Raw genomic sequence first — 16321 nt, 5'->3', positions numbered from 1 at the left:
TACAACTATCAACTTCAACAACTAACAACCTTGACAACAATTCCAACAACTTCAACAACGAATCCAATTCTTCCTCAATAAATAAAAGGGCTAGGTGTGTGGGGGAAAGGACCAAAATGCCCTTAATGATTCCCGGACGGATTTCCTTGTCAACTGCCCAACTTTCAAAGGGCCATAACTCGCTCATACGAACTCGGAATTGAGCAAACTCGGCGGCGTTGGAAAGATCATTCCACAAGCTTCACAACCATAACTGGAACTACTTCTAACTCATCCTGAGCTGGAATTTATGACTGGTCAAAGTTGGCCAAAAATCACTGATTTCCATACTTAGCCAAATTTCCAGATTTTTAAATCCTTTCCAAAAATGAAAATTTTCAAATTCTAAGCCTCTTCTTAGCTATTTCAAATTGTCGGATGTTACACCCTACTTGTAGTTGGATATGTTGTTGTATAATTTAATTGAAGTTATATGCACCTATAGAGTAAACATTTTAATTATGTTACTTATTATTATTTCTATCATCTTACCTATGAGTATATCACACAGATAAATTAATTTATCTGTAGTCACCTTATAAATGATCTGACTGTATAAATATTCACTAACTCGTTACATAAAAACTTGAACTCTTTTTTGTCTTCTTTCATATAGGTATTAGAATAATATCAGTACCCTATGCACTTTCACCAGGATGGTTATATATGTTTGATGCTACTTTTTTTGGTAGCAATTATATGTTGTTACACAGGAATACTTTTGCAAAAATACATGAGTGTTTCATCATCAATCAATACATATCCTGATATTGGTGAATTTGCTTTTGGTAACAAAGGAAGAATCTTGATATCAATTTCCTTATATCTTGAACTATACTTTGTTGCAATTGAGTTCCTCATATTAGAAGGCGACAATTTGCATAAACTATTCCCAAATGCAAAAGTTCATGTTGGTTGTGTTAAAATTGTTGGAAGGGAAGTATTTGTTTTATTAGTTGCTATTGTAATGTTGCCAACAACATGGTTGAAAAGTTTAGGCTTATTGGCTTATATTTCTATTGGTGGAGTTTTGGCTTCAATTGTTTTGGTTTTTCAATATTTTGGGTTGGTGCAATTGATGGTATTGGATTTGGAGAAAAAGGTGTGATTTGGAGATGGGATGGATTGATAAGTGCAATAAGTATGTATACATTTTGATATTGTGGTCGTGGGATGGATTGATAAGTGCAATAAGTATGTATACATTTTGTTATTGTGGTCATGCTGTTTTCCCAACAATATGCAATTCCATGAAGGATAGGAGCCAATTTCCCAAGGTGATAATATCTTATTGATAAACATGTATTACTTTAGTTTCAGTTTACGTGGTACTTTTTGGGCATAATACATAAATGTGCCCTTTAACTTGGCCTCATTTTACGTTTATGTCCTTCAACTTTGGGTATGCACAAGTACGCACTTAAACTTGTATAAAGTTGAATAAGTAGACACATGAGTCCTACATGGCATTATACATGTAAGATACCACGTAGGATAAAAAAAATGTCATGTAGGATGCCGTGTAGGACATGCGTGTCTATTTGTTCAAATTTATACAAATTTAAGTGTCTATTTGTGCACACTGAAAGTTGAAGGGCATAAATGTGATTTGAAGCCAAGTTAAATGACATATTTATGTATAATGCCTACTTTTTGACTAGGCATAAATCTTAAGAAAGAAGGAAATAATTTTTTTGAAAGTTGTGGTTGTATATCATTTCATGAAGGGCGTAAAAGGAAATTCAAAGTTATGTTATTTTTCTGTTATAGAAAAATTGATGATGTCTCTTTTGGGACGACAAATTAAAAAATTAAAATAAATATTTTACAAAGAAAGAAATAAAAATAATTAAATATATATTAGTTTTATTATGGGAAAATGTATAAGTACCCCCCAGCCTATGCCCCAAATCCCTAAGACACACCTAACCTTTACTAAGGTCCTATTACCCCCAACTTATTTTTTAATTAATTTTCTACCCCTTTTCGGCCTACGTGGCACTATCCTTGAAAAAATTGTCAACACACGCAGGGCCCACAAAATAGTGCCACGTAGGCCGAAAAGGGGTGGAAAATTATATATAAAATAAGTTCGGGGGGTTAATAGGACCTTAGTAAAGGTTAGGTGTGTCTCAGGGATTTTGGGCATAGGCTGGGGGGTACTTGTGCATTTTCCCTAAAAATTATATAAAAGTATGCTCTTGTTGTCTCTCCAATTGCAACGGCTATTGAAGATAAATTACCTTTACGAAAGAGTAAATTTATCGTAAGCTACTTCATCAGAACATTTTTAGTCATCAACACTGTCATTGTGGCGTTAACCGTTCCATTCTTTGGATATGTCATGACATTTACGGGCACTCTTTTGGGCGTTACCGTGTCGATATTGTTACCATGCCTATGCTACCTCAAGATCAAGAAGCCTTCATATTTGGAAGTTGTGTTTATTGGGATGATTTTGGTTTTTGGTTCTTCAGTTGCCATATATGGAACTTACACTTCTTTGAAAAACATTATTAGTCATGTCTAGAGGTGACAGATGAACGGTTTGGACAAAATTTGGATGGATTAGAATGGACTGAATCAATGGGTCGTTGTTCAATCATGTCCTAAGTCAAGATGGGCGGGCTAAATAATGGTTTGTAGATTACAACTAATACATAGTAATGAAAAGCAAGCACGCATACAATATCTCTAATAGGACCTTAGTAAAGGTTAGGTGTGTCTCAGGGATTTTGGGCATAGGCTGGGGGGTACTTGTGCATTTTCCCTAAAAATTATATAAAAGTATGCTCTTGTTGTCTCTCCAATTGCAACGGCTATTGAAGATAAATTACCTTTACGAAAGAGTAAATTTATCGTAAGCTACTTCATCAGAACATTTTTAGTCATCAACACTGTCATTGTGGCGTTAACCGTTCCATTCTTTGGATATGTCATGACATTTACGGGCACTCTTTTGGGCGTTACCGTGTCGATATTGTTACCATGCCTATGCTACCTCAAGATCAAGAAGCCTTCATATTTGGAAGTTGTGTTTATTGGGATGATTTTGGTTTTTGGTTCTTCAGTTGCCATATATGGAACTTACACTTCTTTGAAAAACATTATTAGTCATGTCTAGAGGTGACAGATGAACGGTTTGGACAAAATTTGGATGGATTAGAATGGACTGAATCAATGGGTCGTTGTTCAATCATGTCCTAAGTCAAGATGGGCGGGCTAAATAATGGTTTGTAGATTACAACTAATACATAGTAATGAAAAGCAAGCACGCATACAATATATCATCCGTTATAATAAAGAATACAAGTGCTTATAGCTAGCACTGTTTATACTTGATAAACAGTTATTAATGTTGGAAGAAGGCATACATGTCTTGAGAATTTGTATGCGCTAGCTCGATCTGTTCTGATCTGCAAAGAACATATATTGTATAAGTTAAAACTAATATTGGAAAACACATAACATTTTTAAAAGTAATAAGTTAATCTGTTAATGAAGCATACCTCAACCAAAGAAGTCTACCTCAAGCTTGTCTTCTCCAGTCATTTCTTCAACATATTTCTTAATATTGAAAGTCGACTCTCTAAGCTGACGGCATTCCCATACTTTGATAAGCTCCAATGACGCAATATCTCCAAAACTCTCTGGGATCTCCATAAGCTTATTACAATCACGTATACATAGTTTCTCGAGCACGGGAAAGGAATTCTCTGCATCAACCTGCCATTCAGAAAATCTCACACAATCCAATTTTAGAGATTTGAGATTCTGGAAAGTGACATCTTCCATGTTCCATTCTTTCCCCGCCTCGATGATTACGTGTTGTAGTCTTAATTTTTGAAGGTTGGGTAGTCTACCAATTCTTGACAATGAATCAGATGTCAGAGTGAGCCATTGCAACGTCAGAGTCTTCAAGCTCAAAGGGAAGCCGTGTGTATATTCAGGGAATGAATCCCTATAATAAGCAGATAAACGGAGTTGTTCAAGTTCGTTAAGGACATCCAATCTTGGAAAACAAATCTTCTCTGCTGAACAATCTGGTAGTTGTCTGATACAGACTTCAAGGTTTTGAAGCTTAGGAAACCTTTTGAAAATAATAACCTCTATGTCTTCTAAACCCGCGGGAAAGTGGAGCTCAGGTAATGTTCTCAAATTTTCTAACCTTGAGTCCTCGTCTAACACAGTGATGTCCGGATCAAAGAGAGCACCCCCATTCATCCGTACATCTCGTAGCTTTGCAAGACTCCATAAACAAGGCGATAGTATCATGCATGATCCCATCGAGTGATAGGTGAATGATAGAGGAAAAACTATCCTTAATCCCATGATACACCTTCAGAGAGAGGAGGTGTTTAACATAAGGATTCTTCTTTTCTCGATTAAACAGGACAAAATTTTCATCCAAATGAAAGAGACGTCGAATGGTAATTCCTCGTGCCATCATACCAGAAGAAGAAGACGGAGCGTTTGAACCTCCTATGAAGTCAAACACCTTTTCCTTTCTAGATTTTATATAACAAAAGTCATGCACAAGATCATGAATTTTGCAAAAAGAATTATCGAAAGGTATTACCAAACTACTGGAAATTAACTCATCCACTACTTCTTCTGCACTTTTCATCTCAATCTCCTCCACAAGTCCTTGAGAAATCCAAAAATCTTTCAACTCAGAGATCCTTAAATTTTCGTCCTTTGGATAACTTGCAAGGCAAACCAAACACGGCTTTACGTGATCTGACAAATGGTCATAACTTAATTGTATAACCTTCACCACTTCCTCTTCATCCTTAAAAATAAAGGAACTCAAATTATTCAGAACTTCAAGCCACAAAGCCTCTTTCTTTTCCTTCTTTGAAATGACTCCACCGATTAGATCAAGTACCAAAGGAAGCCCAGCACACTTTTGGGCTATCATTTCTCCAACATCCTTTAGTTCATCAGGGCAACATTCTTCTCCGAATACCCTTTTCTCAAATAACTCCCAACTTTCTTCTGATCTTAGCAATCGAAGATAAAGAGGATCACTGTGGCATTTTCCATGCAAAGCCACTTCCTTTTTTCGACTTGTTAAAATCACTCTGCTTCCTTTCCGTAATTCAGGAAAAGGTCTTGTTAGCTCATCCAATGTTGCAGTATCCCACATGTCATCCAAGACAATAAGGTACCGTTTTCCAAATAGTTGTTTCCGCAGCATATCAGCAACGTCATCATCTATGTCATGATCCTCATTGAATCGTTCTTTTAAACCAATAACTTGATTGAAAATTTTCTGCAACAACTTTTTCTCATTACGTTCCTGGTCGACTGTGCACCAAGCACAAACATCGAAATGATCAACAATGGACTTATCATTATACACTCTGTATGCCAAAGAGTTTTTCCAATCCCTGGCATGCCGACTATGGAAATGACATCTATCTCAGCTGGTCCGCTGGTGAGCTTCCTAATTATCCACTCTGTCTCCTCCTCAAAAACCTACAATTATTTTTACCAACTGTACTCGATGAGTTTCTTTCAACCGGCTTGTTGGGAGCATTTGCAACAATAATACCGCTGCTCTTGGGGAGCTTCTCTTGTACCTCTCTTTTGACAAGTTTGATCTTTTCTACAGTGTCAGGAAGTATGAAGATAAGCTGCAATAGACCATGATCTCGTGCAAGAATTGAGTTAATGGCATGTTCCGCCTCATATGCCACATCTAGAACACGAGTCCAAAGATCTCTATGCAACTCTTGCTCAACATACCCGAACAACGATCTTATGATTTCCAGGTCTTCTTTCACCTGCTTAATTTCTTCTTTTATCAAAGCAACTGAAGAAGCATTGGAATTGGCCAAGTCATTCAAGTTTGTGAGTAGAAGAGTCATGAAGAGCGGTCCATCACTCATGGGGAAGCAGAGCTGAGACGAGTCTGCACGGGCTTTTAAGAAATCATTCTTGAGATCTTCCTTGAGGAGTTCAATATTTTCCAGCAAGTTTAGATTTGCATCACTTGCTTCATTCATATTCTCTTCTAAGTTGCGAACAAGAACGAATACCTCCTTGGTAAGTTCTCTAACACGTGCCAAGAGAACAAACAATTTGTCATGACGAATAACGTCCTTGAGTACATCAGTAAGAATAATCAATAGGAACTCTATCATGACATGAATGTTACACGTAGAAGTGCTAGGAGTAAGCCAATTAACCATGTGCTCTTGTAGATGAATCAGAGATTCTCTAAGAATGTTTGGAGAGGCTTCTACGAGCTGCTTGATGAAACGTTCAACTTCTTCCGACTTTGAACCTTTCAAATTTGTACAACATATGTGCATAACCTCCAGTTCAACAGGAATAACCTCCACAAGTAGATTAGCTAGCTTGGAGTCAACTAGAGAGACAGCTGATTCATCCACAAGAGTAAAACAGCAGAAGTTTACTACTCTCAGAGCCATAAGTTGAAGATGAGGTAAGACATATTCGATTGTCTCATACTCAACGCAACCATTTACTTTCAACCTATGGAAATCTCTTAAATTGCCAATTACATTATGAAGAAGCTCATATTGAGTCATTGATGGGAAAAAAAATTCAGAACAACACTTGAGTTGACATTGGAGATACATGAGGATGACATCTAAAAGTTCAGCGAAACGATCCTCGGTCATGGTTGTTACATAGCTATGTGAGCTGAAATAACTTCTGATATTCACCAATAGGTCATAAACCTTTTTATTAACCAGCATGTCTTCTCCACTTGAATGAAACAGTGACTCACTTGATTCAATTGTTATACCATTTACATATACTTGGGCTGTTGGGAATTCTAGAGTAATTAATGTCTGAGCCAAATCATGAATCTCATTTGATATGCAGGACATTTCGTCATTACAGCTTTCCAAAAAGAAAGAGTAATAAAGATGACTAAATGCGGACACAAACGTCAGCTCCAATGTCAACTCTTTAATTCGATACATGTCAAAAGAAGATTGAACACGCCTCCTATTTAACCTCTCTATGAAATCTTGAAGATTGACAATGTCCTCGCCAAGTACAAGGCGGGATGACACCTGCCAAAATACCAAATGGTGATAATTTAGATAGAAAAAGGGAACGACTGATATAGTTGAGTTGTGAAACTCGCCAAAACGTGATAGCTCAGGCATGTTTTGATTGTTGACTCTAATTTTTACTCTTACATTACAACAAGCAACTGTTACAAGTGCAGAGGACTTTCTCTTGCTTTTTATGTTCTCTTCGATAGAACTAATTATTTTTCACTATAATTAGAAAAGTTGAAATCTTTGGCCCTTCAAAAATATATATTTTAAATGTACATTTCTTTTGTTACTTATAATTATATTTTTTTATTTGTTTAATGTTATATTGGATAATAAATACATAGTGTAAAATAAGCAAATCATGTATTAGTATTGACATTGCTTAAAGTGCATTAAGCATGTTTTAGTCTTAAAATGCAAATATTCATTTACTTTGAAATTAAAAATGTTTTCCCCTTGTTATTACATAATTTTTATTTTATATTGAAAAATTTATAGGATTTTTTTTTACTTTTATGATACAATAAAACTAAATGAAACATTTTCAACATTTTTCATCTAAAAAAAGACTAAAATATTTTCTCCACGTTGAATTCTAAAGTAGCGTACTATTTACTCATGAAAATATGGGTAAATATGGGTAAACTAGTATTTTACCCAACCCATTTCTTACCCAATCCATTTTTACCCATATCAAATATGGCGGGTTGAATTATTACCCATTTTATGTTGACCCATTTTCAACCCGCCCAAATTTTACCCAACCCGTCCATTTGTCACCCCTATTCTTAAGCCATTCCGAACATGTTGTACTTAGGCCACCAAGGCCCGATTCATGATCTAATACAAGGTTTGATTATATTCTTGCCCTTACATTTATCAACTATAGCAGATGATTTAGTACATAAAGTTTAACTTATACCAGAAAGATTAAATCATCAATTCTTATAGGTTATAAAGATTATATTCACCATCTAAGTTACACAAAGCAACAAACATACTTACAAGAAATATTAATTATGTGAATGGAAAAAATAATTAAATTTTGTATGACATACCAATGATTTGTTATCTTCCCCTTTTGTTTGCCCTTCATTTTCTTTTCCTCTTTCCATTCTCACTAATCAAGCCCAAGTAGTTGGGAAAAAAAAAACCCTTCCTTTCAACTTCTCAAGAGAAACAATTTACATCAAACTAAGAATGAAGGAAAATCAAAGGTGTAATTAGAATCTTTTCTTTTCCAGTTGAGAGTTGTAAAGGTGTTAAAGATAAGCTCACTAATAATGTCTCACTAGGTGGGGTTCCTATTTGGTCCTTTGCCTCTTAAAAATATATTTTTCGGAAAAGGGTCAAAATGTTCTTAAACTATGTGAAATAAATAAAAATATCCTTTATTTATAGTTTGGCTCAAAAATGTCCCTGCCATCAATTTTTGTCACATATATAACATCATAGTATATCCATCTTTAATTTTCATTTATATAACGATAAAAAATAATTATAATAAAATAAGAATTTTTTTTAAAAAAAATTGAAGTAGGATAAACATTCACTAATTTTAAAAATATTATTAGAAAAAATATGTGTTAAGAAGAAAATAAATAATATATTTAGTTGGAAGGGCATTTTTGACCCTTTAAATAACAGTAAGGGCGTTTATGGACGAAAGTAATGAGGCAAGGGTATTTTTGGACCAAATTATAAACGGATGCTATTTTTGTTCATTTCACATAGTTTAAGGACGTTTCACTTATGAAACTTGTTTCTCCTGCTTTCATTTGAAAAGTCATTTCCTTATTTTATAAATTAAAGCTCATTTTTCTAAAGAAAAAAATTGACCAATCAATTTTTAAAATATATATATATATATTTCAAAAAATTGTGTATGAGAAGTGCTTGGAGGAATTGAGAATTGGAGTATTATTGGTACTAGAAATTAAAGAAGAAATAATTAGACATTGAGAATTGGACAATATAAAAAGACAATTCACAAGACTACTTTAGACTAAAGTCATCTTTTTATATTTTCTTTTTAGTCTCATGGTCAAAAAGTTGCACATGCATTATCATCTTATATCATTCAATCAAGGGAAAAAGACATAAAATATCCCTATAATTGCATAAAAAGTCATTTACACACCAATAATTATAAACATATTTTACTTGATCAGTGCATGTGTATAACTTAAATCTTTTTTTCCCTTCTTGTCATACAGGTTTTATTTCTGTGCTTTAGATTAAACACCATAACCTATGGATCAATGGCAACAATGGGGTACTTAATGTATGGACAAAATTTAATGTCACAAATAACATTAAATCTCCCTACGAGGAAAATTAGTTTGAAAATCGCGATATATACAACACTCGTTAATCCAATAACAAAGTATGCTCTTGTCGTCTCTCCAATTGCAACGGCTATTGAAGATAAATTAACTTTACGACAGAGTAAATTTATCGTAAGCTACTTCATCAGAACATTTTTGGTCATCAGCACGGTCATTGTGGCATTAACCGTTCCATTTTGTTGGATATGTCATGACATTTACAGGTGCGCTTTTTGGGCGTTACCGTGTCGATATTTTTACCATGCCTATGCTACATCAAGATCAAAGAAGCCTTCATATTTGGAAGTTATGTTTATTGGGATGATTTTGGTTTCTGGTTCTTCAATTGTCATATTATACCCAACTTCTGGGGTCAGCGCACAAATTCAATTAGGGAACCAATTTGCATAACTTCTATTTTCTGCTAAGCAAGTTAAATTCAAAGCCTAGTGACTTCACCGTTATAGTGGGTAAAGTTCAGTTACTTTAATGTGATAATCAATAAATTTGTGACTTTACTATCAAGGAACATACAAAAGAAAGGAAGACAAAACAAATACTATAGGAAGCATTACAAAACATTTAAGAAAAAGAAACCGTAAGAACAACAAAATAACGTTATGACAAGCAAGCACGCATACAATATAGAGAACACAAGTGCTGATAGCTAGCTAGCACTGTTTAGAGTTGATAATGACAAAAATAGCAGATAGTAACAAAATAAAAGCTACAACAAAACAATATACTAATCGAGGTACAAGAAACAACAGACAGAGTAACATACCAATGAGTTGCTTGCTAATTTCTCTATTTCTCCTTCATTTTCTTTTCCTGTTTCCATGTATGCAATTCTCAAAATCTGATGTAGAACACAACAATTACTCTACTAATTAGTCTCTAATTAACACCACAAATGTCTAGAAAATATTAATTTGTAAAGAAGAAAGTATTAACACCCAAATATTCTTCAATAATCATACCTTAAAGTTGACAAAATGAGACAAAAGCAGTTGAAATAATTACTTGGCCAAAGACAAACTTGAAAGGCCAAAAGAAGATTTTAAAAAAATTACTCCATTACTCCCCGTCCACATTTAATTGTCATATTGCGCTTTTAGAAAGTCAATTTTTAATTTGCATATCAATATGATGAAAAAATACATCATAAAATGTTTGTCAAAGTTGTTTAACTCTAAAAAAAGAAACGATAACAATTAAAAAAGGACGAAGGAAATAATTTATATAAATTATTATTTCTGAACATGATAGTATCACATAGCACTTTTTTTATTTTCAAATATTTGACCTTTTAATTTATAAATTATGTGAAAAATATTATAAATTATAATAAATTAATAATTTAAAAATGGAAAAATTAGATTTTAAAAAAAATAACTCTTTAACTCTCGAAATCCGAATATTATCACAGGATGGAGGTAGTAGTACACATTATCATCTTAGTCTTTGTAAATTAATTGTCATCTTCAAGCCTCTCTAATCAATTGTGGAAAATATATTATTTTACACTCCACTCGTTTTGAGATTACCTATAAAAAAAATCTTTTTTTTTTTATTTGTAAACTTCCCTATCTGATTAAAATTGAATGTTCTTTTTGGGCGTGCTCGGTAGGGAAAGAAAATATTATTCTAAAAATATTTGTGTATAAGACGTGAGAGTTGAGTGGTGGGTGTGTGGGGCTACGCGAGTGAGGGTGATGATGAGGTGTATTGAGAGTGGAAAGAACACATTTAATAATGAGTGTCACTTGTATAATTATTTTTTTTTTTTTAAAAAGTCATTAAGTTGTCCCAACTCATTCTCCTTATGTATCGCAGACATTCGATGCTTATTGCATGACGCATAAATTTTAAAAGGTGTTTAGATGATCATTTTGTAACTTAATGTCATGTTAAAAGCCTATATTAAACACTTAACGTAATAAAGTATTAGTGTGTAAATGATTTTTCATGCAATTACAGGGGTATTTTATGTCCTTTTCCCTTGAATAAACAATATAAGATGATAATGTGTAACTTTTGACCATGAGACTAAAACGAAAATATAAAAAAAATAAATGACTTTAGTCTAAAAGTAGTCTTGTGAATTGTCTTTTTATATTGTCCATTCTCAATGTCTAATTATTTCTTCTTTCTTAGCACCAATAATACTCCAATTCTCAATTCCTTTAAGCACTTCTCATAGGCAATTTTTAAAAAAATGAATTTTTGATTTATAAAAATAAAAAAATAACTTTTCTAATGAATGCCGGAGAAATAAGTTTTACAAGTGCCATTCTAAAACACTACTTATTTTGAAATGGAGGGAGTAACACTTCACTGCTCAGACAAAATAGGAATCATAAAATTGCATGTTTTGACTTTTAAATGGGCTTGTCTTTAACTTTTGTCTTTTAACAATCAAATATATACCCAACAAGATATAATTTTTTTACCAATTGAAATCATATCCCGACATAATTTATAAAATATTATGATACGATAATATAAGCTTATCCAACTAAATAAAGAGAAAGGGTAAAAAATGCCCTTAAACTATATAAAATAAACAAAAATGCCCTCTGTTTATGATTTGGTCCAAAAATGCCCTTGCCGTCAATACTTCCGTCCATAAATGTCCTTATTGTTATTAAATAGATCAACAATGCCCATTTTCAAAATAAATATATTATTGATTTTCTTTTTAACACATTCTTTTTCTAATAATATTTTTTAAAAATTAGCAAATATTTATCCTACTTCAATTCAGAAAAAAATAAAAAATAAAAAAAATTCTTGTTTTATTATAATTATTTTTTATCATTATATAAATAAAAATTAATGATGGATATACTATAATCTTTATCGTCCGTCAAAAGGGTACATGAAGTTATTCTATTTTAATTGATAACATGAGATTAAGAAGAAAAAAATTGTCCTATATTTTTATTGTTAAAGTAATTTTTTACAAAAAAAAAAAACAAGAATATAGTTCTTTTAATATATTTTAATTAAGAAGAAGGTGTGTTTAAAAATAAAAAAAATATATATTTATTTTGAAAAAGGTCATTTTTGACTCATTTAGTAACTATAGGGCATATTTTGACCCATAGGCATTATTCCATTAGGATTTCGGTGAATGTTGGACGTTGTGCAGAGGGCATTGGTTACCCCTCTCATTATTCCATTCTTGTCCAGAGTTTGTTGAGTTACACTTTTGTGATTATGCTGGAGGGGACAAGTAAAGAAGGACTAGTGTTGGACCGATAAAAACATATGCTGCAGTGAACTTGAATCTCCAATTAAAGGGAGCGAGATATTTGTGCCTCAGTCTGAAGAGATTTTATTTTGTAATCTTGTAATTGTGTTATTTTGTAAATTTTCACTAACAAAAACTCTATCTAGCTAGATATATGTAGAAAGTTTATGTGGAATTGAAAGGTGTTTGGAGGAGTCAATGTAAATAGAGTAGCACATAATGTAAATATCGTCCAATTGAATGATCTAAAGATTCAAGTTTAATTTGTGTCCGATTTCGTTGACAACATCACTATGTATATTACGGACAGCCCAATACTATAATCATTGGTGAGTCTTGTTCTTGATCTTGCTCAGCTGGAGTTATTGCTTGTGGTACCCTATCAATATTTTGAGTAGCAATCCACTTCGTAACCCAACAAGATGATTGTGAGAGAAATTTAAGTGACACAATATTGTTGTTGTGGGATTGTTCCCTCTAAATTATTGCTTCTCAAATCTAGCACTTTCAATGTTTTTCAGATATATAGCTGAAGCAATATATAGGACCTTCCAACTTATAATTTTGTTTTAGAATAATGTTTCCACTCAAATTAAAGTGTTTGTTATACTCATGTCCAAGTTAGATGTCTAATTGATTCAGGTATCCTACGCCAGTTAAAAAAGAACCGTAACAACAACAAAATAATGTGATCTAACCAACGCGGGCTTCAAGGAAATGAACAGGCAGCTAGTTAACATGATCATGAGGTTAAACTACAGGATTACATCTACTTATTAGTTAATTAGGTTCCCTCTTCCTGTCTTAGTACTATATATATGTAAAATAAAAACTAATTGAAATTCATGTCTAGTTATGTTCCCTTTTCATCCATTCATTCCCAAGTTGTCATTCTCAAAATACCCCTTCTACTAAACAACTAAACATTCCAACTTCGAGAATGCACATCTAGACATCTCAATGTTGACATAACACATATATTACGAAAGGTGTCTAGATGATGCAGATTGAAGAACCTGAAATGGAACTTAACGTTTCTCTAGATAGATTATAAACTATTTCTTGGCAACTTGGACAACTTATAAGTATTCAGCATCAAGTTCTCTTAGAATTTCTGTTCCTGTTAAGGAAAAGATCTACGCTTTCAATGAACAATAAATAACAGTATAATCCCACAAGTGAAGTCTGGGAAGGGAAGAGTATACGCAGATATTACCCTTACCTTGATAGGTAGAGAGGCAATTTTCGATAGATCCTTAGCTCAAGGAAAGCAAAAACATAACATTTATGAAGACATAAGCAAAGTAACAACAACATGATATATAGTAAGAAAATAGAGGCATAAGAGGACGAGTAGTAACAGAAAACTAAGAATGAGATATACAGAAATAGTATCAGTGAAATCATGAAGATTTTAAGCTTGCTTTGAACATGATATAATATAAACTATGACATGTAGTTTGAAATCATGAAGATTTTAAAATTTCAAACAAAATTTTATCATTTGTCCAAAATTATCCTAAATCTCTTCATAGTTAACCTCGTGATGGTCAATGTGGATGATGCTGAGATAGTTGGGATTCCTAGACGCATGTATTGGTTTGTACTCGTAGGAACAAAAACAATCTTGTTGGGAGAGTCATTTCCGAAATAGACCATACAAAATTGTGGAAATTCAAATTTAATTGGACTACAATATAAATACTGAAAGAGAAATTTTTTTTAAAAAAGGACTCGTACATGAGAAAATAGCCAAAGTTGGAGTTATATCAATTCACTTTGTATCAGTATATCAATTTGTTCTAATATAAAGTGAACATATACAATAAATATAAAGCGAATTGATTAACTATTACTACATTTGATAATTAGCCAAATTATCGTTGTGATAAATAATTAAGACCAAAAAGTACCATTATTTTCGAAATTTTGTCTAATTTTATTTTCAAGTTAAATGAACTTGGGTTGATCAATTAAGCATTGGGCCTAAAGTATTACTAAATGATGGATCAAACCTAATAAGTGTTCTGCTTTATGCTTAACGGAGTAAGTGATAAATACTCATACATTCTTGTTAAATACAAAGTCATTCATCTATCAATGATTTTGGAGGGTCACCTATCCAACATATATTCAGAGAAGTCAACATCGTAACTTGATATATTATCTAAATATGATTATTCCAATATTGTTATTACTATATATCCCATCATGTATTAGTTATAAAGTGTCGATAAAAATAAAATGAGAAGTTTAAAATTAAATTCAAATGTCATATTCTATATTGTCTTCTAGTCACACGACTTTTAGTGTCCCTCTCACGTGGGGGCACTTTGAGATTGTCCCCAATCAACCAAGATTTTGAAATACAAATAAGTAAACAATTAGAAATAAAATGAATATAATCATTTAATAAAACAATATATATACAGTATATATATAACAATTAATTACTTGTACGTAGAAGATAATTAAATCCAAAGGTCATATTTTTAGAGTAAAGATTCTAGGAATTTTGTTTTGAATCAAACAGCAAATTAGTAAACATAATTATTATCTTTGTCCTTCACGTTGGGAGAAAAAAATGGAGATTTTGGATTATTCTTTGTCCATTTGTTGATTCTTGAAAATAAGTGCACAAAGAATCTATATGTGGATTTTCTATTCTCCAAAATCATACTTTTGGATTCACATTTTAAGAAGCCATGCATAATACATAAATATACACTTTTAACTTGATTTCAGTTGATAATAATTAAACTTATATAACGTTGAACAAGCTAAGTAAACACACATATCTTACATGACACAATATATCCTATTTAATATAATACAAAATCAATTCATTTATGTATTATACCTTCTTGAAATGAAAATCTTACGCGGATCGAATTAATTAATCAGAACTTCAATACGTGTATCGGACACTGATAAAAAAAACAAAAGGAAAAAATGTCCACCAAATCAATCCTATAGTAAGACATCATAGTCAAAAGAAAATTTTGCAATTCTCTACAAATTATTATATTAAATAAAAAGGAAGAAGTGGAACTTTATGAAAAACACTAGGAAAATTTCCCTCATGTCAAAAAAACTAGCTCGTTGAATTTCCGAAATGATTATTTCCTATATATTCCAATATTAATTAAGAATAGCAAAAAAAGTAGATTCGTATAAAAATTTAAAATATTTTGAGGATAATATTCTCAATGTAAATTAAATGAAAACACTATATAAAACACCAAAAAATAGAGAAGAGGATTGGAATGAGATAGAAAAATATTAATGTGATAAAAAGTTAAACTTTTAGTGTATGAAGATTGGCTTGTGACTTCTTCTGAATCGACGTTTAGCACCACAGATTGATTAATCAGCGATCGATTCGATTTTAAAGTTTAATTTATCGGTTCGTAGATATGCTAAAGTATTATAGAACCATCAAGTATTAACTTATCAGGTATCAGTTATTGATCGGTTCTCGATTTAACCGTTAAGATTTGACAAAAAAAAGTCAATGAAAATGTAACATCCGGCAATACGAAATAATTGAAGAGGCTTAGAATTTGAAATTTTCATTTTTGGAAAGAATTTTAAAGTTTTGGAAATTTTGGCTAAGTATGGAAAATGTGAATTTTTGGCCAACTTTGAACAGC

At 32.3% G+C, this 16321-nt stretch overlaps 1 protein-coding gene and 2 pseudogenes across 1 annotated transcript; 1 reads left to right on the top strand and 2 right to left on the bottom strand.

Moving 5' to 3' along the window:
* LOC102592009 (vacuolar amino acid transporter 1-like) overlaps positions 1 to 9840 on the top strand; it is a 12194-nt pseudogene extending 2354 nt beyond the window's left edge.
* On the bottom strand, positions 3244 to 4329 carry LOC102591346 (putative late blight resistance protein homolog R1A-3). Its single transcript, XM_006367763.2, has 2 exons — positions 3549 to 4329; positions 3244 to 3455 (listed from the first exon to the last, which is right to left on the bottom strand). Exon 1 carries the CDS (start codon positions 4324 to 4326, stop codon positions 3550 to 3552), a length of 777 nt encoding a protein of 258 aa, XP_006367825.2. The 5' UTR covers positions 4327 to 4329; the 3' UTR covers positions 3244 to 3455; position 3549.
* LOC102591003 (putative late blight resistance protein homolog R1C-3) lies at positions 4331 to 8401 on the bottom strand (annotated as a pseudogene).
* Positions 9841 to 16321: the final 6481 nt, after the last annotated feature.

The sequence above is a fragment of the Solanum tuberosum genome, unplaced genomic scaffold (assembly GCF_000226075.1).
Source record: "Solanum tuberosum cultivar DM 1-3 516 R44 unplaced genomic scaffold, SolTub_3.0 scf00979, whole genome shotgun sequence".
NCBI lineage: Eukaryota > Viridiplantae > Streptophyta > Magnoliopsida > Solanales > Solanaceae > Solanum > Solanum tuberosum.
Note: the sequence above shows the minus strand (reverse complement) of the source record. Positions and strands in the feature narration are given on the sequence as shown.